The 25816-nt window shown below is 40.9% G+C and overlaps 1 protein-coding gene across 2 annotated transcripts in view; it reads right to left on the bottom strand.

Moving 5' to 3' along the window:
- The window catches only part of LOC139169644 (extracellular serine/threonine protein kinase FAM20C-like), a 36293-nt gene extending 18774 nt beyond the window's left edge, over positions 1 to 17519 (bottom strand). For both annotated transcript variants that reach the window (XR_011559507.1, XM_070756104.1), the window contains exons 1-4: positions 16750 to 17519; positions 10603 to 10763; positions 8015 to 8093; positions 3432 to 3524 (exon numbers count right to left, since the gene is read on the bottom strand). Coding sequence is in view for 1 of the 2 variants with exons in the window: in XM_070756104.1 (XP_070612205.1) it covers positions 3432 to 3524; positions 8015 to 8093; positions 10603 to 10763; positions 16750 to 17240 (824 nt within the window). In the remaining variant the exon portion in view is untranslated. The remainder of the gene's footprint in view (positions 1 to 3431; positions 3525 to 8014; positions 8094 to 10602; positions 10764 to 16749) is intronic.
- Between the last annotated feature and the right edge of the window lie 8297 nt (positions 17520 to 25816).

Raw genomic sequence — 25816 nt, 5'->3', positions numbered from 1 at the left:
AGGGAATGAAAGGCACACCAGTCCACTTATGTACACCCCTTACTGGCCTCTTAGGAACCTGGAGAGGTCAATCGTGGAGAGTCTAAGGGAGAAATGTTGGGGGTTAGGGGTTGACACAATTGAGTCCGGCAATGAGTCCCATGCTTCGATAACTCGATTGTTGAAATCATATTTTTTTACAGTCAAATTTGGAGCGGTTCGTATTAAGTTTGAATCTGTTGCGTGCTCTTGTGTTGTTGCGGTTGAAGCTGAAATAGTCATTGACCGGTAGGACGTTGCAGTATATGATCTTGTGGGATTGCATGCATGTGTGTGCTCACACCCATCATTTAATGCCCCACACGTGCCACGCCACCTGCACATTTAATGCCCCACACGCCACCTGCACATGTATGTAATGCCCCACACGTGCCATGCCACACGCACATGTATGCACAGGGTCCCCCCTCCTGCATAGCCCAGTACCCCATGAATGCACACATGACCCCACTGGCTCCATTTCCTGACTTTCAGTGGGCCCGGTAGGCTAAAGTGACCAGATTTTAAGATTGGCAAAGAGGGACACCATTGAGCGGGGGGGACGGGACCTAAAAAAAGTTTAGCCAAAAAAAATTAGGAATTTCTCTCTCTCTCTCTCTTCCTCCCTCCCTTTCTCTATATTTCTCTCTCTTTCTCCCTCCCTCTTTCTCTCTCTTCCTTCCTTCCTCTTTCTTTCTCTCTCTCTCTCCGTCCCTCTTTTTTTACTATCAAAATTTATCTTGGCTATTTGCTTTTTTTTTTACTAAAACTATGCCATAGCGCTTCAGTCCATTTCTTATACTCTTACTTATCTCATTCATGTTTTTTAAACCCTCATTTTAATATCACTGCCCTTTACGAGGAAAGTTCCAAATTAACTTCTATTCATACAACAAGGAAAAAAAAATTGGTTCATATCATGCCTTAAATCTAATTATAACAATAGCAACAACAGCAATATGGGGGGAGGGGGGGAGGAATTAAATTTAAATTCTTATTATTAAGAATTTAAATTATATTATCTTCTTTCTGTGCTTAAACATTATGTCATTCCTCATTGAAACATATCTTGTCATATATCTTCCTGTCATATCCTTTATGGAAGTCTGCGTGAAGGATTCTTTTACAGATTCCTTCTTACGTTTGAGAGTTTGGATTTTAACAGCAATGCTCTGAGTGAATTTAGAAGCCTCACCTAAATTTCTCAGGATGCTCCCTTTATTCTGAAAATTAAATGGTGTTTCCCAACTGTTTAGAGAGATCCAGGGCAAAGGTGTAGTAAATCCTGCTAGAAATGGAACCCATTACCGGACTCAATAGTGCCAACCCCTAACCCCCAACATTTCTCCCTTAGACTATCCACGATTGACCTCTCCAGGTTTCTAAGAGGTCAGTAAGGGGTGTACATAAGTGTACTAGTGTGCCTTTCATCCCCTGTCCAATTGTCTTTCCTTTATCTCATATATCATATATATTTTCTTCCTTTCATATATCTTCTCTTCTATTTTTACATATTATCTTTATATATATTACTTCATGTCTATTCTCTTCCATATTTATTGTGTAATGGACAAATGAATAAATAAATAAAAATAAATAAATTGGACTGTACCCTTCAAGGATAGTTTTTACTGAGGCTAATATGAATTCAGTGATGGATAAACTTTGAAATGGCCAGACCTCATAAAAACATGAAACACTTAGCATAACCTTGGAAAAACCAAGCAAAGCTAGAGTTTCAGAATGGCTACCAAAAACTTTGTCGTGATCTCAACATAGTAGATCACATGGTGAAAACATGTGGCTGTCCAAAAGTTTTAGGATTCCTGCTTCCTTTAAGTAAACTTCATAATCCTGTAATTAAAGATATTCAGATTTATATTCCCACAAAATCTAAAAAATTATACATTATCCAACCCTGTTCTATAGCTTGTTGTATGCCTGGATCTCATATCAGCCAAAATCACCATTTTGATTGATTACGTGCCATCAAGTCATTTTAAATTCCTAGCAATCACATAAATAGACTTTCTCCATGATGTTTTGCCCTAATCTGGTCTTTCAAGTTTTCCAGCATTTCAGTCAATGCTGCTTTAACTGAATCCACCACCTTGCTGCTATCCCCTTCTTTTTCTCTTTCCTTTCACTTTTTCCAGAATTAGACCCATCTCCAGGATATAATTTTACATAATATGTCCAAAGTAAGATAATTTGAGTCTGGTCCTTTGAGCCTTGAGTAAGTGGTATTCCTGCTTGATTGGTTCAATGGCCTATTGGTATCCTTGATTTTTTTCAGGCATCTTTTTAAACACCATTTTAAAGTGTTTATTTATTTATTTATTTATTTATTTATTTATTTATTTATTTATTTATTTATTTATTTATTTATTTATTTATTTATTTAGTTAGTTAGTTAGTTAGTTAGTTAGTTAGTTAGTTAGTTAGTTAGTTAGTTAGTCCAATACACAATGAGGGTTTTAGTGGCTATATATCTATATACACGTAGTAAAATACATGATGAAGGTTATAGAGGAGATACTCATAGTAAAATATATCTAAGAAATAATAGAAAAGAAGGTATAGTAATAGACCATATCAATGAAAGAATAGAAAAGATATAGGAATAGAAGAAAGGTATAGGAGATATAGGAGAGCAATAGGACAGGGGACAGAAGGCACTCTAGTGCACTTGTACTCGCCCCTTACTGACCTCTTAGGAATCTGGATAGGTCAACCGTAGATAATCTAAGGGTAAAGTTTTGGGGGGTTGGGGATGACACTATGGAGTCCGGTAATGAGTTCCATGCTTCGACAACTCGGTTACTGAAGTCATATTTTTTACAGTCAAGTTTGGAGCGGTTAATATTAAGTTTAAATCTGTTGTGTGCTCTTGTGTTGTTGTGGTTGAAGCTGAAGTAGTCGCTGACAGGCAGGACGTTGCAGCATATGATCTTGTGGGCAATACTTAGGTCTTGTTTAAAGCGTCTTAGTTCTAGGCTTTCTAGGCCCAGGATTGAAAGTCTAGTCTCGTAGGGTATTCTATTTCGAGTGGAGAAGGGCTCTTCTGTTGAAGTATCTTTGGACATTTTCAAGGGTGTTAATGTCTGAGATGCGATATGGGTTTATTTTTATTATGATGTGTATCTCACTATTCTTTTCCACTCACACTCAGGAGAGGAAGTTGTCTTCTACTCCTCAGCCTTGCCTACTCTAATAACAACAGCTCAAAAGAGCCTAAGTAGAGTTCTTTTCCTCTGCTACTGGGATTATTCTGCAACAGAAAGTGCCAAAACCTGAATTTGTCTACAGATGAAGACTATATTCTAGGTTTAAACTATGGTAATTTTTTTACTAGCCACCTCTTGAAATAAAACATAGGTATATTTTGAAGAAGCAAATTAGACTGAACTCACCTGTCCAAATGAAAAGCTGATATTTCTGCATTGTGCCGTTCAAAGTCTGAAAAGTAAAAGAAGTCGGCTGAAGTCTCCTGATCTCGGGTTTGCCTAGGAAGGCAGAGAAAAGAGTAGAATGGGATATCAGAAACAAAATATCAGGTATCTTAGTTTCCCTAAGACAGTGTTTCTCAACTTTTCTAATGCCATGACCCCTTAATACAGTTCCTCATGTTGTGGTGACCCCAGTCATAAGTCTAGTGCCAATTCTCCCAACAGAGCTTTAAGCTGATTGGCAGGAAGGTCAGAGGGACATGATGACATCCCCACTGTGAACGCCTGATTGGTCAGATTGTAAAAATATGTTCCAAGGTGCCAAAATAGAAGCCTTAGTCCTTAGCACCATGGGAAATTTGTCTTTTCCCATGGTTTTAGGAGACCCCTGTGAAATGGACGTTGGACCCCCAAAGGGGTCCCAACCCCCTGGTTGAGAACCACTGCCCTAAGAAACTTCATCCAGCTCTCAAAATCCCCCAATTTGGTGTTATTGAGAATTCTGGGAAGATGTCAACACTCAGCAGTTGCTCATATAGAGAGAAATTGTCAAGAAAGTAAGCATCTCGTGTGGCTGAAATCAAGTCTGTATCTCCTTTGTACCTGGGAGATACGTTTGCACATGAGCTAAGAACGTGCAAGGTTCTTATAGCAAGTCAGATTTGCATCTATCATCTTGGTGTTTTACAGCAGTAGTAGTGGTAAATATTTTGTCAAACTATCTCAGGGACAGTGTCGGGCTACCAATCCCAGCCCTACCGGAATGTGCCAGGAGCGTGCCTCTGTGCGAATGCCCGGCACGTGATTCGGTTTCTGTACATGCGCAGAAGCCAAATCTCATGCGAAGATGTTTGTGCATGCGATTTCAGGGGATGATTTCTGTGCAGAAGCAAAATAATCCCGGAAATTGGAGAGAATTGCTGTCGTAAGTGACCAGCAAAACAAGGTAAGAGCTGCCAGCCTCTGCCACGCCGCTCATCCTTGCTCGCCCTGCCACACCGTTCGCCCTCACTCCCCCCACGGCTCCCCCTACCACGCCCCTTGCCCCTGCTTACCTGGATCACCTCCTGCAGGGGCCATGGCACAGGGACCAGGATGGGTGACCTCAATTCTGGCCACATGACCTGTTCTGTGTTCTCCCGTGTCGCAGGCATATCTCTTGTGGCCCGGGGAATCAAACAGCAGGCCACGCAGCCGGGGCTGGGGCAGGGCACTTTTGTTGCTGGCCCCGGTGCTGCTCTAGGCACGGCAGCAAGATTCGGCTGCTGTGCATGTGCAGCATCCGAAATCTATTTCGGGCAGCAAACATTGCCAGTTTCTTTCCTTCCGCGTATGCACAGAAGCAAAAAATGGTAATTTTTACCAGAATTGTTGGCTTGCCTCAGTATAGCTAGGCTATGAAACCTTCGACATCACCGAGCAGAGAATTTTAACAGAGCGTGGATGTGTGATAAAGCCAAGACACAGACTTAGCTAAATAAGTATTATTTACATATAAACAAAATATAGAAACAATCCAGAATAAGCACGAAGCAAATACAGGATAATAAGCACTGAGCAATTACAAGATTAGAAGCACAAAGCAAAACACAATGTAGATAATAAGCACGAAGCTTATACAAGAAGATACACACGAAGCATAAACACAACTCCCCCTCTCAAGGCAAAGAAAAAATGACCGAGCAGAAATGTGCATCACAGCCTCATTTGAGGGATGGATTACTGGCGCCCTATAATGATGTACCAGCTTAGAAATATTTAACTGTTTATGTGACAGTACAGTTTTACAGTAGCAACTGTAACATTTAAAGTGACAGTACAAGTTTACAGTGGCAAACCCTAACACACATGTACTCCTGTACTAACAAGAATCGCGCCGTGTGCACGCCGGACGGCAATGGAGTGAGTCTACGCGCTCCATTTCCGTCAATGGAACGGTGTTCCCACCGTTCTGCTGTGTAGCCCACCGCTGTTCAGGGATATCAAACTAAAGGCCTGCGGGCTGGATCTATACCCCAGCTTGCTTAGATCTGGTCAATAGGGCCAGCCTGGAAACAGTGAAGGATGACCCAGAGTGCCTCTGCCAGCAGAAATGGAGTTTTGGAGGACCCTGTGTGGCCCTGTATTGAGCTCTGTTTTTACTGGCAGAGGGCTGCAGAAGGCTGTCACAGCAAAAATGGAGCTTAAGAGCCTGTTTCCACTGGCAGAGAGCTCGGGCCACCACAGGCCCCCCCTGACAGGAGTGGTGTCAATAATAATAATAATAATAATAATAATAATAATAATAATAATAATAATTTATTAGATTTGTATGCCGCCCCTCTCCAAAGACTCGGGGCGGCTCACAACAGTAATAAAACAGTGTAACATTGAAACAAATCTAATAATGAAATAAAAAATATATGAAAACCTCAACAGTTAAAACCATACAACACATACATACCAAACATAAAATATAAAAGCCTGGGGGAGATGTCTCAGTTCCCCCATGCCTGGTGATATAGGTGGGTCTTGAGTAATTTGCGAAAGACAAGGAGGGTGGGGGCCGTTCTAATCTCCGGGGGGGAGTTGATTCCAGAGGGCCGGGGCCGCTACAGAGAAGGCTCTTCCCCTGGGGCCTGCTAAATGACATTGTTTGGCCAGGCCCACCCCAGCCCGCTGAGATCAAACACCACCCTGATGTGACCCTCAATGAAATTGAGTTTGACACCCCTGATCTATCCAGAGATGTTGGAGACATTTTGTATGCAAAGTGCATGATTTGCAGAGCTGCAGTGTTTCAGCTGAACTTAACGTTATTCAATTTTATCATTTTAAATATTTTTCTCAATTCAGACCTTTCCAGGAATGTTTGGATTATAATGTCCATTATTTCCGAAAGGGAAGTGTTGGGATTGTGTATTCCGGTTTGAAAAACATTAAGAACTTCAATTTAAGCCTTTCACCAGCAGAGGTCGCACATCTCCATCAAAACAGAACTCTGCAGTAGCTACAACTGTGCTAGAATAATAAGGAGAACTATTTTTTACTACAGCGCCATATGTAACCATCTTGTGGTAGGAAATTTCAGAGTAATTTTAAGGACATTTCTATTAAATATTCAGTGCAATCAATCTGAACGCTCATGAATATGGCACTGTTAGGGAAAGCAGTCATATTGATAGGGAACAGAAGTGCAAGATTGCTGTTGTTTTGCTAGAAAATAGGGATTACAAAATGTTTTTTTCCCTGAAGCTTCAGATATTTTGGGTTCTCATTCTAATTAAAATATTACACTGCCTGCTAGTTTTTTGAGCTTATTTTCCCAATGCACTGAGAAGAGCCTATTTTTGAAAGAACACTAAATTCCGCCTTTAACTTGTAATTAGATTTGCAGATGTTGAGGATTTATTATGTTACTCTGGTGTAATTTTATTATCTCTGTGGCCATGACATTTTTTTTTTCTGCAGCTGAAACCCCATGAGAAATACAAAGCAAGACAATCAATTTCTGTTTCAATGCCAGCCTTATAAAATATGCTGTCTGGGCGACACAAACAGGCTACCCAGAAAAGGGGCAGATGTATCTATATTTTTCATTACCTTTTGCCCAGAAACCAATATGGAAACATCTTTATAGTCAGCAGCCTCTGTACCTGACTTTACACTTTGATGCTTACATTTACCTTGCTTCTGATAGAGTCATTGCTTTGGTGTATTTAGCAAACAAGCTTATTTTTCACTTGGGATACAGATGCAAATGCCAGGATTACCTTATCAGCTTGCTCTACAAAGATACTTTAGCTATCAATTAATTTACAAAGTGTATGTTAATGTAAACCCATCAAGGATTTACATTAACATACACTTTATGTTAACATACATTAACAGCCTGCATTGGCTGCCGATCAGTTTCCGGTCACAATTCAAAGTGTTGGCTATGACCTTTAAAGCCCTGCATGGCATTGGACCAGAGTACCTCCGGAACCGCCTGCTACCGCACGAATCCCAGCGACCGATAAGGTCCCACAGAGTTGGCCTTCTCCGGGTTCCGTCGACCAAACAATGTCGTTTGGCGGGCCCCAGGGGAAGAGCCTTCTCTGTGGCAGCCCCGGCCCTCTGGAATCAACTCCCCCCGGAGATTAGCACTGCCCCCACACTCCTTGTCTTTTGTAAATTACTCAAGACCCATCTATACCGCCAGGCATGGGGGAGTTGAGACACCTTTCCGCCAGGCTTTTTTTAATATTTATGTTTGGATATGTATATGTTGTTTGCTTTTTAAAAATATGATAGGGTTTTATGTGCTTTTTAATATTAGATTTGTTTTAGGTGGAATATTGTTTTTATTATTGTTGTGAGCCACCCCGAGTCTTCAGAGAGGGGCGGCATACAAATCTAATAAATTGAATTGAAATTGAATTGATTGGTGCAATGCACGAAAAGATGCTCGGGACCATGATATTAGCAAAGAGCAGTCTCCTATGGGAGTGCATTGCCTTTGGGGTTACACTCGCAACATATCCAAACAGCCCATTTTTTGTGATCCCCTCCAAAATGTGCCTTACTTCATAGGTTTGAAGAGAGCTTGGCCATGGTTGGGAAAAGTCATGATAAGCTTCAGTTGAGTTCCTCCAGGCTTCTGGACTGAAATGACATTAACAAGCGTTAGAGCTCATGAAGAGATTCAGATTGCTGTATTTTTTTTAATTTTATAGATGAGGATAAAATAATCCCTTTATCTTGTTCATTCAAAGAGAATACAATGGTACCTCTACTTAAGAACTTAATTTGTTCCGTGACCAGATTCTTAAGTAGAAAAGTTTGTAAGTAGAAGCAATTTTCCCCATAGGAATCAATGTAAAAGCAAATCATGCGTGGAAACCCATTAGGAAAGAAATAAAAGCTTGGAATTTGGGTGGGAGGAGGAGGGGAACCTCCCACTCCTTTGCCTGAAAGGCGGCTGCTACTGCTGCTGCTACCTGCTTCCTCTTCCTTCCCATGCTGAAGGACTCCCCTCTCGCTTTGTAGCCGGCGCCTTTCCTTCACTTTGGTGACTCCTCGGTTTGGCTGAAGCCGATTTGATCTGGCCAGGGTGCAGCGCCCCCTTTTGCCTTTCTGTGCCCAGGCGCTCCAGGAGGCAGCCTCACGCCGGGTGTATGGGAGGCAGCAAGAGGGAGCGAAATGGTTTGTTTGTTTGTTTATTCAACTTCTATGCCGCCCAATCCCGAAAGACACAGGGTGGCTTACAACATAATAACAATACAAAAAGATACAGCAATAAAAAAAGAAGTCGAATATAAGCTCTAAAAAACTAACCCCAATAAAACCCATTTATATAAAAACCAATCTGCCCAGAGCGAAGGGAGTGGTTTTTTTCTCTGGGCACTGGCAGAGGTTTATTCCCTCTCCAAGCGCCCAGAGAAAGGAAAATGCTTCGTTCGCTCTGGACTGACCAAGGCCTCCTTAAGCGCCACCGAAAAGCCCGAGATGGCCAGGATTAAAGGGGGAATGGCAGGAAACTAGCCGGGCCTTCGTGCCACTCTCAAATTTCCTGGGAAATTTTTCCAGGCTTGTGTTCTTAAGTAGAAAATGGTTCTTAATAAGAGGCAAAAAGTCTTGAACACCTGGTTCTTATCTAGAAAAGTTCTTAGGTAGAGGCATTATTAGGTCCTTGAAAAGCATTTGCTGAATAAAAATCCTGGTTTTAAAAATATGATTATGAAGTAGGCTTCTTTCTCACACTTTTAGTGTTTCACATCAAATTTAATCCTAAATATGATGTCTACCAAACTGGGTTTTGTGACCATTGGCTGTGGTGATTTTATCACCACTTAGAGACTGCTTATCCTCTGTAGGTGATGATTCTCCAGTAATTTAATAATAATTGACTCCTGAATATAATTTTTGATCTGACAACACACTGTTGGATACAAAATCCAGTATACACCCAGTATCCATTAAACAGTATGACAGTGTTCTTATGTTCTTCATCAGCGTCAGGCTTTTTATGCATTTTAGATTCAAAATCAAATTATTATTTCTCCACTCGCCATCTTTCAGCATTTTTCTGTTGGAATTATTATCACAGAATGCAGAATATGTTAAGGAGTAGCTGCAGCTCTCTACAGTGTTTGCCAGTGGTATGTGCATATTTAAATAAAAAATTATTAAAAATAACAAAGAGAAACATGGCTGTTTTTTGTTTGCATGGAGACTCTTGGCATGGGGGAATGTAATTAATGAGCTTATCTGGCTCCCAAACATCACTTTTGGCAATCAAATAGCCCAGAAACAAACTGCCAAATATGAAGAGTTTATTTTCCCAGCAGGTGGAGGAGGAGAGGAGAAGATAAGATGTCAGGTTGGTTTAACATATCTAAATAAAACATTCAGTAAAACAAATAAACAGGGAAATCTAATCTGTCCAAGATGACATCACTGTATACCCTTTGAGTTTGGCTGTGGGCTACAAAAGGATAAGTCCCCAACTCCCCATTTTGGTTGGTTAGTACAGTGGTACCTCTACCTACAAACGCCTCTACTTACAAACTTTTCTAGATAAGAAACGGGTGTTCAAGATTTTTTTGCCTCTCAAAAAGAATCATTTTCCATTTATAAACCCGAGCGTCTGAAACTGTAACCGGAGAAGGCAGGGAGAAGCCTCCATGGGGATTCTCTAGGAATCCCCTGGGAGGAAATAGGGCTGAAAAAGGCGTGGAGAAGCCTCTGTGGGGCCTCTCTAGGAATCTCCTGGGAGGAAACAGGGACAGAAAAGGCAGGGAGAAGCCTCCGTGGGGCCTCTCTAGGAATCTCCTGGGAAGGAACAGGGCCTCCACCCTCCCTGTGGTTTCCCCAATCGCATGCATTACTGTATTTGCTTTTACATTGAATCCTATGGGAAAAATTGCTTCTTCTTACAAACTTTTCTACTTAAGAACCTGGTCACGGAATGAATTAAGTTCATAAGTAGAGGTACCACTGTACTAAGTAACTCATCTGCGGAAGAGACCCCTCTCTCCTCTAATACTTTTCTCTGTGGGTGGTTTAACTGGGCTGATACTGAACTAAAGAAAAGAAACACTAGAAAAGTAAACAGAATGAGAAAACAAACAAAAATTGAGATAGATGGAGCGTCTGAAATGCTATGTCATACCTGAGCTGATAATTTTCTGTTTGGCCAAATCCTTCATCAAGTTATGGCGAGAAGGATCATGGCGGCCATACAGTTCATAGCGATTGATTCCAGTATAAAAACTGAGCCAAGCAGGGTGAGCACTGTGGTTCCGAAGACCTTCTGCATCGTTGCTTATGATTCTGCAGATCCAACACACAAAATCAAACACTCTGCTGAGTTATTGTTACATCCTATGTATGAATACTGTTTTTACACACTGAATTACAAGCATAATAAAGCTTCCAACCCATCAAGGCTATCCCAAATTCTCTAGAAGTAACCAAAAATCCAATTAATCAAATGAACAAACCTAGGAATTTAGTGTAGATTTAATTTAATTTAATTTAATTTAATTTAATTTAGTTTAGTTTAGTTTAGTTTAATTTAATTTAATTTAATTTAATTTAATTTAATTTAATTTAATTTAATTTAATTTAATTTAATTTAATTTAATTTAATTTAATTTAATTTAATTTAATTTAATTTAATTTAATTTAATTTAATTTAATTTAATTTAATTTAATTTAATTTAATTTAATTTAATTTAATTTAATTTAATTTAATTTAATTTAATTTAATTTAATTTAATTTAATTTAATTTAATTTAATTTAATTTAATTTAATTTAATTTAATTTAATTTAATTTAATTTAATTTAATTTAATTTAATTTAATTTAATTTAATTTAATTTAATTTAATTTAATTTAATTTAATTTAATTTAATTTAATTTAATTTAATTTAACTTAACTTAACTTAACTTAACTTAACTTAACTTAACTTAACTTAACTTAACTTAATTTAATTTAATTTATTCAGTTAGTCCAATACACAATGAGGTTTTTAGTGGGTATACTGGGTATACTGTATATCTATACACATAGTAAAATACATGATGAAGGTTATAGAGGAGATACTCATAGTAAAATATATCTAAGAAATAATAGAAAAGAAGGTATAGTAATAGAACATATCAATGAAAGAATAGAAGAAGAGATATAGGAATAGAAGAAAGGTATAGGAGATATAGGAGAGCAATAGGACAAGGGGCCGGAAGGCACTCTAGTGCACTTGTACTTGCCCCTTACTGACCTCTTAGGAATCTGGATAGGTCAACCGTAGATAATCTAAGGGTAAAGTATTGGGGTTTGGGGATGACACTATGGAGTCTGGTAATGAGTTCCACGCTTCGACAACTTGGTTACTGAAGTCATATTTTTTACACTCAAGTTTGGAGCGATTAATATTAAGTTTAAATCTGTTGTGTGCTCTTGTGTTGTTGTGGTTGAAGCTGAAGTAGTCGCCGACAGGCAGGACGTTGCAGCATATGATCTTGTGGGCAATACTTAGATCTTGTTTAAGGCATCTTAGTTCTAGGCTTTCTAGGCACAGGATTTAAAGTCTAGTCTCGTAGGGTATTCTGTTTTGAGTGGAGGAGTGAAGGGCTCTTCTGGTGAAGTATCTTTGGACATTTTCAAGGGTGTTAATGTCTGAGATGCAATATGGGTTCCAAACAGATGAGCTGTATTCGAGGATGTATTAGATGAAGTCCAACACCAGCTAAAGAATAAGCAACTGTGGCTCCATGCCTTTTCAACAAATAAAATAATAATTAAACTTGCCACAAAACACTCCAAACCTAGCCATTGTGGGTAAGAAAGGCAAAAAATAAAAAAAGATAAGAAATATTGCCCGGAAACAAGTACTTTGGCTGGAAGGCAATTTGCCTGCAAGTGAGAACAGATGGGACAAAACAAAAAAGCAATAGAACATGTGAAGATGCTAAAGAGCTCTGGGACTAGAATTCAGATGGACAAGTATTTGTTTGTTCGCCTGTTTGTTTCCTGTCTTGTTTATTTTGATAAATAGTTCAAGATGGTGAACTTCTAATACTACTTCCTCCTATTTTTCCCAGAAAGAACCATACCAAAATCACAAAACTTAAAAATCTGCAAATAGTAGAATAAGTGTGACAAATGAAAGCAAAAACTAATTGCAACAGATGCCTTGGATAAAATCCAAAACATCTGGAGCATCACTTGAGCACCATTGACATGGGTCAAATCATCATCAGTCGATTGCAAAAGGCAGTTTTTGCTTGAAACAGCTTACAAAATGCAATGGTACTTTTAATATTATTAAACAATAAAATTTGCCCGTTCCAGGTTCTTGGGAAGGCCTTGATAGCTGGACAAAAATGCCAAATCCAGTCTAAACATCAACCAACCATAGTATTTATTTATTTATTGTTAGAGTTGAAAGGGACCATGAAGGCCATCGAGTTCAACCCCCTGCCCAAGCAGGAACCCTATAGTACACCAGTCAAGTGGCAGTTCAATCTTCTCTTAAAAATGTCCAGAGTGTTGGAGTTCACAACCTCTGCTGGTAGGTTGTTCCATTGGTTGATCGCTCTGACCGTCAGGAAGTTCCTCCTTATCTCCAGGTTGAATCTCTCCTTGGTCAGCTTCCAGCCGTTGTTCCTCGTCCGGTCCTCTGGTGCCCTGAAGAATAAAGTGATCCCCTCCTCTCTGTGACATCCCCTCGTATACTTGTAGACTGCTATCATATCCGCTCTGGCCCTCCTTTTCTCTAGGCTATCCATGCCCAGTTCCCTCAGCCTCTCTTCATAACCTACTGATAATGTGTAATATAATAATTACTAATTACTAAAGTTACTAATAATTAGTAACCATACTAATAATGTATAATAGTTATAATAATGTATAATGAGGAGCTAAACATTAGAATTGGAGTGATGGCATATTTGATTTCATTTTTCATTTTCATTTTTCTATTGCAACCTGCCTTAAACCAGTATCTGTTGAAATGGCCATTTTTTTTACTGTGGAACAGAAAATTATTTTATAAATACATTTATATGTGCAACTATATATTTATATATGTAACTATAGTTGATGCAATCTCAGTTATGACCAGCATACTGTATAAGAGCTCCTTTTTATAGCAATTGACAATTTATAAGGATACTACATTTTTATATTGTATAATATAAATATTATACAATATATTTTATATTGAACAAATGAAAACCTTTAAAAAAATGTATATCACTTTGGGTGGTATGTACGTCAGAAAATGTAGCTCCTTCCAACCAAGCCAGGGTATCAATGGATGCAATCTATTAAATACCATCCAATGTCAATGGGTGGCATTTAATAGATGAGGGCTACAAAGGACGGGATAATGATGGAAATGAGTGAAATAAGTAAAATTGTATCACAGAAGGGTTGAGTATCGGGTTGTTTTCCTAAAAGGGAATTTCTTTTTTCAGAAAAAAGCCGCCATAATTCTTTTTTGTTCTAGTTGGTACTTCTTGCATCAAATAACACTGCTGTGTTTAGCAATGACACTGTCTAGTGAAAAAATAAGGCTCATCAGAACCTGCTTTAAACAAATACAACAATAAGTAGCATCATGACTGTCTGTTAGAAATAATAGAGAAAAGAATTAGAAAAGAAAGAGAAAAGAAGAAGAGCACAAGGAAGTTGGTTCATTCTGAACACATTTGGAAGTCAGTATAATATAAAGATGCAAATTACAATAAGAATACAGTACTTCCCTCTGAATCTAAGTCCCATGATCTGGTATGCATGCTTTCAGTACTGATATATATACATATTGATTTGATTTGATTTGATTTGATTGTATGCTGCCCCTCTCCGTAGACTCGGGGCGGCTAACAACAATATTGAAACAACATATAACAAATCTAATATTTAAAATAATTTAAAAAACCCTAATTTAAAAAAACAAACATACACACCAGGCATAAATTGTATAGGCCTAGGGGGAAGGGCATATCTCAGTTCCCCCATGCTTGATGACAGAGGTGGGTTTTAAGGAGCTTACGAAAGGCGAGGTGGGTGGGGGCAATTCTGATCTCTGGGGGGAGTTCCAGAGAGCCAGGGTCACCACAGAGAAGGCTCTTCCCCTGGGTCGTGCCAAACAACATTGTTTAGTCGACGGGACCCGGAGAAGGCCAATTCTGTGGGAACTAATTGGTCGCTAGGATTTGTGCGGCAAAAGGCGGTCCAAGAGATATTCTGGTCCGATGCCATGAAGGGCTTTATAGGTCATAACCAACACTTTGAATTGTGACCGGAAACTGATCGGCAACCAATGCAGACTGCGGAGTGTTGGTGGCAAACGCCCCCCTCGCCACAGCTGAAAGATGTTTCTTTAATGTGAGCTGTGGATCAAGGAGGATGCCCAAGTTGCAGACCCTCTCTGAGGGGGTTAGTAATTCCCCCCCCCAGAGTAATGGACGAACAGATGGAATTGTCCTTGGGAGGCAAAACCCACAGCCACTATTGTTCTTAGACATTATTATACATGTCTTAGGAAGTATATGGTAGAAGACCAGGGGTCTTGCCCGGACAGGGGAGAATGCAGTGGGGTAGCGAAAATGGAGCTCCACCCTAGAACACCCAATTTGCACTGAAAGTTGTTGAAAGAAAATGCAGGGTGTCCTCCATAAGCCACACCTACAGTGTGGTAGTAAAAATTTAGGTAGACCTTCACTGTAGAAGACCATTTCAACTAGGATTACAATTCTTTCCATAGCAATAGCAATAGCACTTAGACTTATATACCGCCTCATAGTGCTTTTATAGCCCTCTCTAAGCAATTTACAGAATCAGTTTATTGTCCCCAATAATCTGGATCTTCATTCTACCCACCTTGGAAGGATGGAAGGCTGAGTCAACCTTGACTTGGTGGTGAGATTTGAACTGCTCAGCTACAGCTAGCAATTAGCTGAAGTAGCCTGCAGTGCTGTACTCTAACCCAGTGTTTCCCAACCTTGGCAACCTGAAGATATTTGGACTTCAACTCCCAGAATTCCCCAGCCAGCATTTGCTGGCTGGGGAATTCTGAGAGTTGAAGTCCAGATCTCTTCCAGTTGCCAAGGTTGGGAAACACTGCTCTAACCACTGTGCCATCCCAGCACCATAATAACTGGGCATATAATTCTTATATCAACAGTGGCAAAAAAAAAGGGAGAAAATGGGTCATAACCGTAGGACAAAATGAAATGGTAACCATCAGTGATCTTCCCACCATCTCTTTCCTCTTTCTCCCTCGCTTACTCACATGTTCACTCAGCAACCATTTCACTTTATGACAAATTGACATCACCAATGAAGAGAGTGTGTTATTATCTCACATGGGAGGCTATGCCTCAGGGAAGAGCCAGAATCAAATTACACAACATCGGACCAGAATATCTCCGGGACCGCCTTCTGCCGCACGAATCCCAGCGACAGAGTTGGCCTTCTCCGGGTCCCGTCGACTAAACAATGCCGTTTGGCGGGACCCAGAGGAAGAGCCTTCTCTGTGGCGGCCCCGACCCTCTGGAACCAGCTCTCCCCAGATATCAGAGTTGCCCCCACCCTCCTTGCCTTTCTCAAGCTCCTTAAAACCCACCTCTGTCGTCAGGCATGGGGGAATTGAAATTTTCCCTTCCCCCTAGGCTTATAGAATTTATACATGGTATGCTTGTATGTATGATTGGTTCTTTAAATTGGGTTTTTTTAGATTATTTTAATATTAGATTTGTTTACATTGTCTTTTTTATTGTGGTGAGCTGTCCCGAGTCTTCGGAGAGGGGCGGCATTCAAATCTGGAATCAACTCCCCCCAGAGATTAGAACGGCCCCCACCCTCCTTGTCTTTCGCAAATTACTCAAGACCCACCTTTGTCGCCAAGCATGGGGGAGTTAGGATATTCCTTCCCCTAGGCCATTACAAGTTATGAATGGTATGTTTGTTGTGGTTTTTATAATAAGGGTTTTTAGTTGTTTTATTAAATTAGATTGTTACATGTTGTTTTTTATCATTGTTGTTAGCCGCCCCGAGTCTGCGGAGAGGGGCGGCATACAAATCTAATAAATAATAATAATAAAATAATAAATCTAATAAATAAATAAAATAAATAAATAAATAATCTTAGTCTGTCTTCTTATCCACACAACCTACTGAGAATCAAACTCCTCCAAAATGGGGAAATAAAATGTTATGGACTCAATAATAGAATCTGGGCAGGAATAGACAGAAGCTCATTTGAGAAGAGAACATGTTAAAACGAGCGAGAAAAAGAGGACCTCTTACCGTTCATCACTACTTCTGATGAAGAGATTCATCTTTGGCTTGACCCCAAACAGTTTGTCCTTCCTTGCAACCTTTGGGATTGGGATCTTATACAGAGGATGGTGAAAAAGAGCAGACAGTTTGGATTTGACTTTCTGGCTGGGTTTTTCTTCGGTTTCCCTTTGCTCGAGGTTGGCATCTTGGAGAGCCACATTGCTGTGGCCAGCCACATGCGACACACCTTCTGTTGAGGGAAATCCTTTTTCCAGGGAGCTGTTACTGCTGCTAAAATCCTGAAGATTCCTCAGACTCAGCTTGTTCCGAGCTGCTAATATGGAACTGGGTGGTAAACGGTCCAAGGCACCTTTGGCTTTAGGTGAACACCTGCAGGTCGTATCATCAGCAGAGGGCACAAAATCTATCACGATGTGTATCAGGACCACCATAAGGAGAAAAAGACAAAGAATAGTTTTGAGTTTCCTCTGGAGCAAAACAGGCAAGTAGCGTACCATCTTCTTGGGTTCTTAGATACAGCAAGACGCAATGGAATGTCAAAGATTCACACGTAAATAGAAAAAAATCTCTCTCCTTTTCCTATCCTAGTTGCAAGACTGCAGCAGTAAGAAAAGTACTTTCCAGAACTGTAATCCAGGGAGAAATGCAGAAGTTCAACTTTTTTCCAGGTAAAAAAAACAATTAAACAACTGTAATCTCTCCATTTATGTTATAATCACTTTTACTTGTGAAAATAAATAAATAAATCTATGTCTGCTACAAACATTTCTTTCATCAAGTAGTCCCCAGCAAGAAAAGGGGGAAATAGAGGTTGTCTATGAATTTTAACTCCCGGTAAGTTGATAAGAGAAGAGCAGGTGGAGTCAAGGTTAATGTGAAGAGACCAAACTCCAAATCAATAGTAGCAGCTTAGCCAATCCGCAAGTCTCTTCAAATCATAGTGTCATGCAACTGCAGTCGTTAAAACTGGCGATTGCAACACAATAACTTGCACTAGAACTTTTTGGCTGAAATATCTAGGATTTGCTTTTTTAAAAAATAGATGACGCATGGGCTATCAATCAGATGATGTATAGGTAAAGATGTAGGCACATGCATTCATTTCACAAATCTTTATTATGGAAACATGTCATTGTGTCGCCAGAATGTAAAAGTATAACATGTTTTTCATTTTCACGGGACAAACAATTACCCTGCTAGTTGTCCTATAGTCTCTCCCATATCTCATATATCTTCTCTTCTATCCCTCTATCTTTTTCTGCTATTCTCTCATAGTTATATTTTACTCCTTTATTTTCTCCTCTATTCTCCCTTTAATACATTCTATCTGATTATATCCTCTATAACCCTCATTGTGTATTATTGTGTATTGGACAAAACAAACAAATAAAAAATAAAAATAGTGTATTTCGGCCTGTGTATTTGTATAAACACAGGCAAGATATCTGTGCCACATACTTCCCAGAGAACAATAAGAGCACACAGAGTCAGCTTCCTCTGGGTCCTGTTGACAAAGCAATGCAGGTTGGTGGGACCACAGGGGAGGGCCTTCTCTATGGCCGCCCCGGCTCTATGAACCAACTACCCCCCAATGTCTATACTTCTCCCACCCTATTGGCCATCCATAAGGCCAGAAAGACCTGGCTTTGCCGGCGGGCCTGGGAGGCCATGAACTAACAACTGACAGGGCCACACTGCATGAATGGTATGTACGTATGGGATTATGACTGCTTTATAATGAATGGGTTTCTTTTAATACGGGGTTTTATAGTTTTAGATTATGTTCGACTTCTTTTTATTGTTTTTAATTATCTATTTGTATTTGTATTTCTATTATTTTTATATTTATATTATAGCTACCCTGAGTACTTTGGGACTGGGCGGCATAGAAGTCAAATTAATAATAATAATAATAACAACAACAACAACAACAATAATAATAATAATAATAATAATTTATTAGATTTGTATGCCGCCCCTCTCCGACATAAATAAATAAATAAATAAATAAACAAACAAACAGACAGACAGACAGACAGACAGACAGACAGACAGACAGACAGATAAATAGATAAATAGATAAATAGATAAATAAATAGATAGATAGATAAATAGATAGATAAATAAATAGATAAATAATAGATAAATAGATAAATAGATAAATAGATAAATAGATAAATAGATAGATAAATAGATAAATAAATAGATAAATAGATAAATAGATAAATAGATAAATAGATAAATAGATAAATAGATAAACAGATAAACAGATAAACAAACAAACAAACAAACAAATAAATAAATAAGGCTGGTTTGCTAGTCATTGTTGTTTGAAGTAGGCTCTATGGATCAATGGTCTAACTATGGGTGTCCAACATTTTGCCTTGCCTGGATCATACCGAGTGAAAAAGAATTGTCTTGGGCTACGTATTAAATATATAACATAGTAATAGCGATAACACTTAGGCATACATACCACTTCACAATGCTTTACAACCCTCTCTAAGCGATTTACAGAGTCAGCATCTTGCCCCCAACCATCTGGGTCCTCATTTGACCCACCTCAGAAGGATGGCAGGCTGAGTCAGCCTTGAACCTGATGGGATTTGAACTGCCAAATTGCAGGCAGCTGGCAGTCAGCAGAAGTAGTCTGCAGTACTGCATTCTAATCACTACGCCACCTCGGCTATCTATGGTGGCAGTGTTTTTCAACCAGTGTGCCGTGAGACATGGTCAGGTGTGCCATGGGGAAATTAAACATGGGTCCCCAAACTACGGCCCGCGTGCCAGATACGGCCCATGGAGGCCATTTATCCGGCTTGCCGCCAGCCGCCTCCATCCAAACATAAACATTCCCCTCATAATCCCTCCAGCTATCAGCAACAGGAAGAGTGGAGGCAGAGGGAACGCTCACTGACCAATCACCTTCTAGGATTCATCCCGACCACTTGTGATGAACCAATAGCGTGCCGCCTCTCATCCACACCCAGGAAGATGGTGTGCCCCAGGATTTTGTAAATGTAAAAAATGTGCCATGGTTCAAAAAAGGTTGAAAGTAACTGATCTATGGTAATGTATATACATCACATAATAATGTTAAAATTTGAGGATCTTGGGAGGCTACATTACTAGCTGTCAGGAGTTGCATGGGCTGCGGAATGGGCCACAGCGAGTCTATACAATACGTATATTCTTTATGAACTCTATAGATGTCATTGAAATTATACTTTTGATATGAAGTTTGTAAATGTGAGTCCTTAATCCCTTCCAATTTTATCCAATATTGATTTAATGAACCTTTCTGGGAGAGTTTTCTTTTTAACTCAGAATATCCGTTAGATAATTTGCATGAATTTATATCCCTTGTACAATTACAATTGTCATTACTGCAAATGCAGTAGTAACATCTTTTTTAATAGACACATCTTCAAATGTAATGGACGCTAGTCATTAAATGGGGGGAAGTTTGAATTAAAATTGTTTTCATTATGTATGAAATCTAACTAAACTGAAACCTATTAAACCAAGGTTTTATTGCGTAACTTTTAAACAATTATTACTTCTATATGCTCTGTGAAAACACAATTGTGTACATTTGCTCTGATGTAGATCAACGAGCATGGGACATGGTGGCTCAGTGGCTAAGACACTGAGCTTGTCGATTAGAAGGTCAGCAGTTCAGCAGTTCGAATCCCTGGCACCGCATAACAGAGTGAGCTCCTGTTACTTGTCCCAGCTTCTGCCAACCTAGCAGTACAAAATACAAGTAGGAAAATAGGGACTGCTCTGGTGGGAAGGTAACATTGTTCCATGCGCCTTTGGCATTGAGTCATGCCGGTCACATGACCACAGAGACATCTTCAGGTAGTGTTGGCTCTTCGGCTTAGAAATGGAGATGAACCCTAGAGACAGAAACGACTAGCCTGCATGTGTACGGGAACCTTTACCTTTTACCTATGACAGTGATGGCAACCCTTTTCTCCCTTGGGTGCCAAAAGAGCATGCGCACATGCTATCATGCAGGCGCAAGTGCCCAAACCCATAATTCTGCATCGGTCTGCACTGGCTGCCAATCAGTTTCCGGTCACAATTCAAAGTGTTGGTTATGACCTATAAAGCCCTTCATGGCATCGGACAAGAATATCTCCGAGACCGCCTCCTGCTGCACGAATCCCAGTGGCCGATTAGGTCCCACAGAGTTGGCCTTCTCTGGGTCCCGTCGACCAAACAATGTTGGCTGGCGGGACCCAGGGGAAGAGCCTTCTCTGTGGCGGCCCCGGCCCTCTGGAATCAAGTCCCTCCAGGGATCCGAATAGCCTCCACCCTCCTTGTCTTCTGTAAAATGCTGAAGACCCACTTTTGTCGCCAGGTGTGGGGATAATTACCATCTTTCCTCCTTTTTTATTATGTTTTTGGCCTTACTGTATTAGGTTGAATGTGTATGACTGCATAGTTAGGGATTTTATTATGTTATTAATGCCTTCTTAAATGAATTTAATTTTTTATTATTAGATTTGTAATGTATTGTATTACTGTTATGCTGTGAGCCATCCCGAGTCTTCGGAGAGGGGTGGCATACAAATCTAATAAATATAAACTATAATATAATTCAATGGAGAGGGCGAAAACAGCTCCTCCCTGGCCCCCGAAGGCCTCTGGAGGCCAGAAATGGCCTGTTTCCCAGCTTCTGGGGGGCCCAGTAGGCTCATGTTTCACCCTCCCCAGGCTCCAAAGGCTTCCCTGGAGCTGGGGGAGGGTAAAAACACCCTCCCCCATCCACCCGGAGGCTCTCTGGAAGACAAAAAGCCCTCCCTTCTGTACAAACAAAAAAAATCAGCTGGCCAGCAGATATGGCTCCGTGTGCCACCTGTGGCACCTGTGCCATAGGTTCGCCATCACTGACCTATGACCAGTGATGGGCTGCCAGTCACCAATACCCACAGTGCATTCCATGCATGCACTCGCACAAGATTCAGCTGCTGTGCATGTGCAGCAACCGAAATCTTGCATGAGTGTCCTCGTGCAAGCGAGATTTGAGTGATTTTCGCCTATTTCTTTGCTTCCGCACATGCATGGAAGAAGAAAAATGGCGAAAATCACTGGTATCTCACCGGTTGCACACATGCATGGCTCCAGACCTATTGGAGCTGCGCACCTGGGTACATGAGATCTACCGGAGCTGCGTAGTTGGGCGTACCGGTGTTCTGATTTCATGCCGATCCATATAATACTTGGAATAAAGGAAATCTCAATGCAAAACATATCCTCTTTATTTTCTCCTCTACATTTCAACAGTGCACGCCGTTTTCTGTCCTCCTCATTTTTATCTCAGCAATAAAGTAGATAAGCTTGGAAGTAACATGAAAGACATTCCACAAGTCATTCTAAAATTTATGGCTAATTAGGGCTAGCTAGGAGTCATAAAGAAACAAATAATAAGATCACACATCACGCTTACGCTTCAGAGTAAGTTCGGAACGCAGCCATTCTTTTTTGCAAGATTGAACAAATTCACCGTCTCTTCCTTTTCACCTCACGCCGCAAGAGTGTGCACACAACAACCAGGATCTGCCCCACCACTGCTATGCCAATGAAGACTCATTCATCCAGGCCAAAGGTGTCTAGAGTTTGATCGTGGCATCATGGCCAACCATTGTTAAACCGAATCACCTTGGAATTGTTGCAAGGGTTGTGATGGAAAGTGGAGATAGGTGTTGTCTTATTTTCCCCCTTCTGTTGAGGGAGGGTAGTTCAGTTTTAACCTAGATGAATTATTTTACCCCTCTTTTGAACCAAACAGGTTGTTACTCTGCTGGTCACTATACAGGTGTTGCTTTAAAAGTTTTTCAGTGTGATGCCTTGTTAGATAGCAATAGCAATAGCATTTAGACTTATATACCGCTTCACTCCTCCACTCGAAACAGAATGCCCTACATAAGCAGACTATCAATCCTAAGTCTTGAAAGCTTAGAACTACGACACCTAAAACACGATCTACGGTAAGTATTTCCCACAAAATCATATGCTGCAACGTCTTGCCTGTCAATGACTACTTCAGCTTCAATCGCAACAACACAAGAGCACACAACAAATTCAAACTTAATATTAATCGCTCCAAGGTTGACTGTAAAAAATATGACTTTAGCAATCGAGTTGTTGGAGCATGGAGCTCATTAACGGACTCAGTAGTGTCAACCCCTAACCCCCAACATTTCTCCCTTAGACTATCCACATTTGACCTCTCAAGGTTCCTAAGAGGTCAGTAAGGGGCGTACATAAGTGCACTAGCCTGCCTTTCGTCCCCTGTCCAATTGTCTCTCCTTATGTCATATATCATATATCTTTTCTTCCTTTCATATATCTTCTCCTCTACTTTTATATCTTTTCTTTCTATATAATACCTCATGTCTATCCTCTTCAATATGTATTGTGTATTGGACAAAATAAATAAATAAATAAATAGATTAATAAATAAATAAATTAATTAATTAATTAATTAATAATAAATAAATAGTGTTTTTACAGCCCTCTCTAAGTGGTTAACAGAGTCAGCATCTTGCCCCCAACAATCTGGGTCCTCATTTGACCCACCTTAGAAGGATGGAAGGCTGAGTCAATCTTGAGCCGGTGATGAGATTTGAACTGCTGAACTACTGCTAGCAGTTAGCTGAAGTAGCCTGCAGTGCTGCAGTCTAACCACTGCAACACCCTGGCTCTTAGATAGCTGCAGCAGGCTGTGGTGGCAATATTCAGGATCACCTCAGACTCAGAATGAGCTTCTCAAAGAATTTCCCTCAGAATGGCATCTATAGGATGACTATTTTCTTATCAGCCTGAGGACCAGCACTATGGTAATCGAGAAAGGAGTCACATAGGAGAGAATGTATACCAGTGTTGGCGAACCTATGGCATGGGTGCCACAGGCGGCACGCGGAACTATATCTGCTGGCGCGCGAGCTGTTTATTTATTTATTTATTAGATTTGCATGCCACCCCTCTCCGTAGACTCGGGGCGGCTCACAACATATAATAAAACAATTCACAACAAATCCAACAAATTAAAAATTTTAAAAACCCCATTATTAAACCAGACATACGCACAGACATACCATACATAAATTGTATAGGCCCGGGGGAGGGGGGAATGCCTCAATTCCCCCATGCCTGATGACAGAGGTGAGTTTTAAGGAGTTTACCGAAGGCAAGGAGGGTGGGGGCAGTTCTAATCTCCGGGGGGAGCTGGTTCCAGAGAGTCAGGGCCGCCACAGAGAAGGCTCTTCCCCTGGGACCCGCCAGACAACATTGTTTAGTCGATGGGACTAGATCAACTCCAATTTGCATGTGTGTGCTGGCCAGCTGATTTTTGGATCGCGCAGAGGCTCTGGGAGGACGTTTTTGGCTTCCAGAGAGCCTCCAGAGGGATGGTGGAGGGCGTTTCCCCTGGCTCCACGGAAGCCTTTGGAGCTTGGAGAGGGCAAAACACGAGCCTACTGGGCCCACCAGAAGTTGGGAAATAGGCCATTGTCAGTCTGCAGAGGGCCTCTGGGAGGTGGGGGAATATGTTTTCGCCCTCCCCAGGCATTGAATTATGGGTGTGGGGACTCGTGCATGCGTGATAATGTGCGTGCATGCTCTTTCGGCACCCGAGGGGAAAAAGGTTCACCATCACTGATGTTGTGATTCCGTCTGAGGCTCCTCAGGGAACGGCTGAACCTCTGCCGGCTCCATGCTCAGAGGGGGAGGATGAGGAACAGGAGGAGGAGGAGGAGGCCCAGGCAGACGGGGAGGAGGAATATCAGGCCGAGGGAGAGGGAGAACAGCCTGAGTCCCCCAGGGTGGAGCTCTCCCCAGCAAGCAGCCTGGAGTCCTTAGATGAAAATTCACAAGCCATCATCGATCTCAGGCAGAGAAGAGCAGCACAACGAAGGAGACAATTAGCCAGGTATTTCCAGCCCTAAATAGGCAACAGCTGGGTTTGGGTGTGGTTCTCCCCAGAAAGGCTGAAAAGGCAGACCCACCCTTCCTGTATTGTGGAGTATTATCTTTGGGAGTCCTGGGACCTGGCTGTGATCTTTGGCGTTTCTGACTCTGGCTTGTGGCCCTGAAGGCTGAAACCTTGGGGGGAAAGACGTGGGTCTTATTCTCTACAGTGGTGTGTGTGCCAGCAAGAAGTCTGCTGTATTGTCTGGCCATCATGACTCTGCTGTGAAGCCTCATAGCCTGTCTGTTGGGAAGAACAGGTTTTTCTCTGTGTTTGTTTTTCCAACTATAAAGTGCGTTTGCTTTTACCAGCATGTCTGGCTGCTTTTTTCAGTTGGTGTTGAAGTCTGGGGGCACCCAGACAGAACAACTGATGTATACCATGGGAAGGAATAGAAGACTCTCCTCTTGGCTCAAGTCGTATTTCTCCATTTGCTTCACTAAGTGACAAGCACCCACATGACATTATAGCACATGGCAATTTGTGAGCTCCCTGCTAGCAACCGAGCCTCAAATTAAGTGACAGCGTAGGAACATTTCATGTTTGCGTCAGGCATCCTTACCAAGACTCTATGGGAGATGAACGTCCAACATGCGAGAAATATCATTTTATCTAGTGATACACAGCCAGTTTCTCGAATGTAGGCCACTTACGTCATACAGGTGAGCATTCATAATGTCACATCTGCTTCCTTTGCCACACACACAAAGACCCCAAGCTGCTGAGAGAATGATGAGCTGTCTCTTCACTCGTGTCCCGCGGTGCGGCTGTTGCTTGGTAACTGTCTCCAGCTAACATTTTCAGTTGCCCCAGATTCTGACAACACTATATTTCATATCAAGGCCACAGTAAGTCAAGTAAGTTCTTTTTTCTCCCTAAAGCTCTTCTGGAGAAACTAGCTCTTTTTTTCTGCATTTGGACACAAAACCTGACAGAAGTAGAGCTTTCTGCTCAGGAAAAGGGGAATTGGGGACTAATAAACATGAGGCAGGGCCTTGGCGTGGAACATTTAAGGGCCGTTCATCTAAATTGTGTCAAACCTGAGAGTCCCATGAGGCTCAAGAGAACTTTACACATTAGTTGGGGTCATAT

The sequence above is a fragment of the Erythrolamprus reginae genome, chromosome 6 (assembly GCF_031021105.1).
Source record: "Erythrolamprus reginae isolate rEryReg1 chromosome 6, rEryReg1.hap1, whole genome shotgun sequence".
Lineage (NCBI taxonomy): Eukaryota > Metazoa > Chordata > Lepidosauria > Squamata > Dipsadidae > Erythrolamprus > Erythrolamprus reginae.
This window is presented reverse-complemented; position numbering and strand designations above follow the sequence as displayed.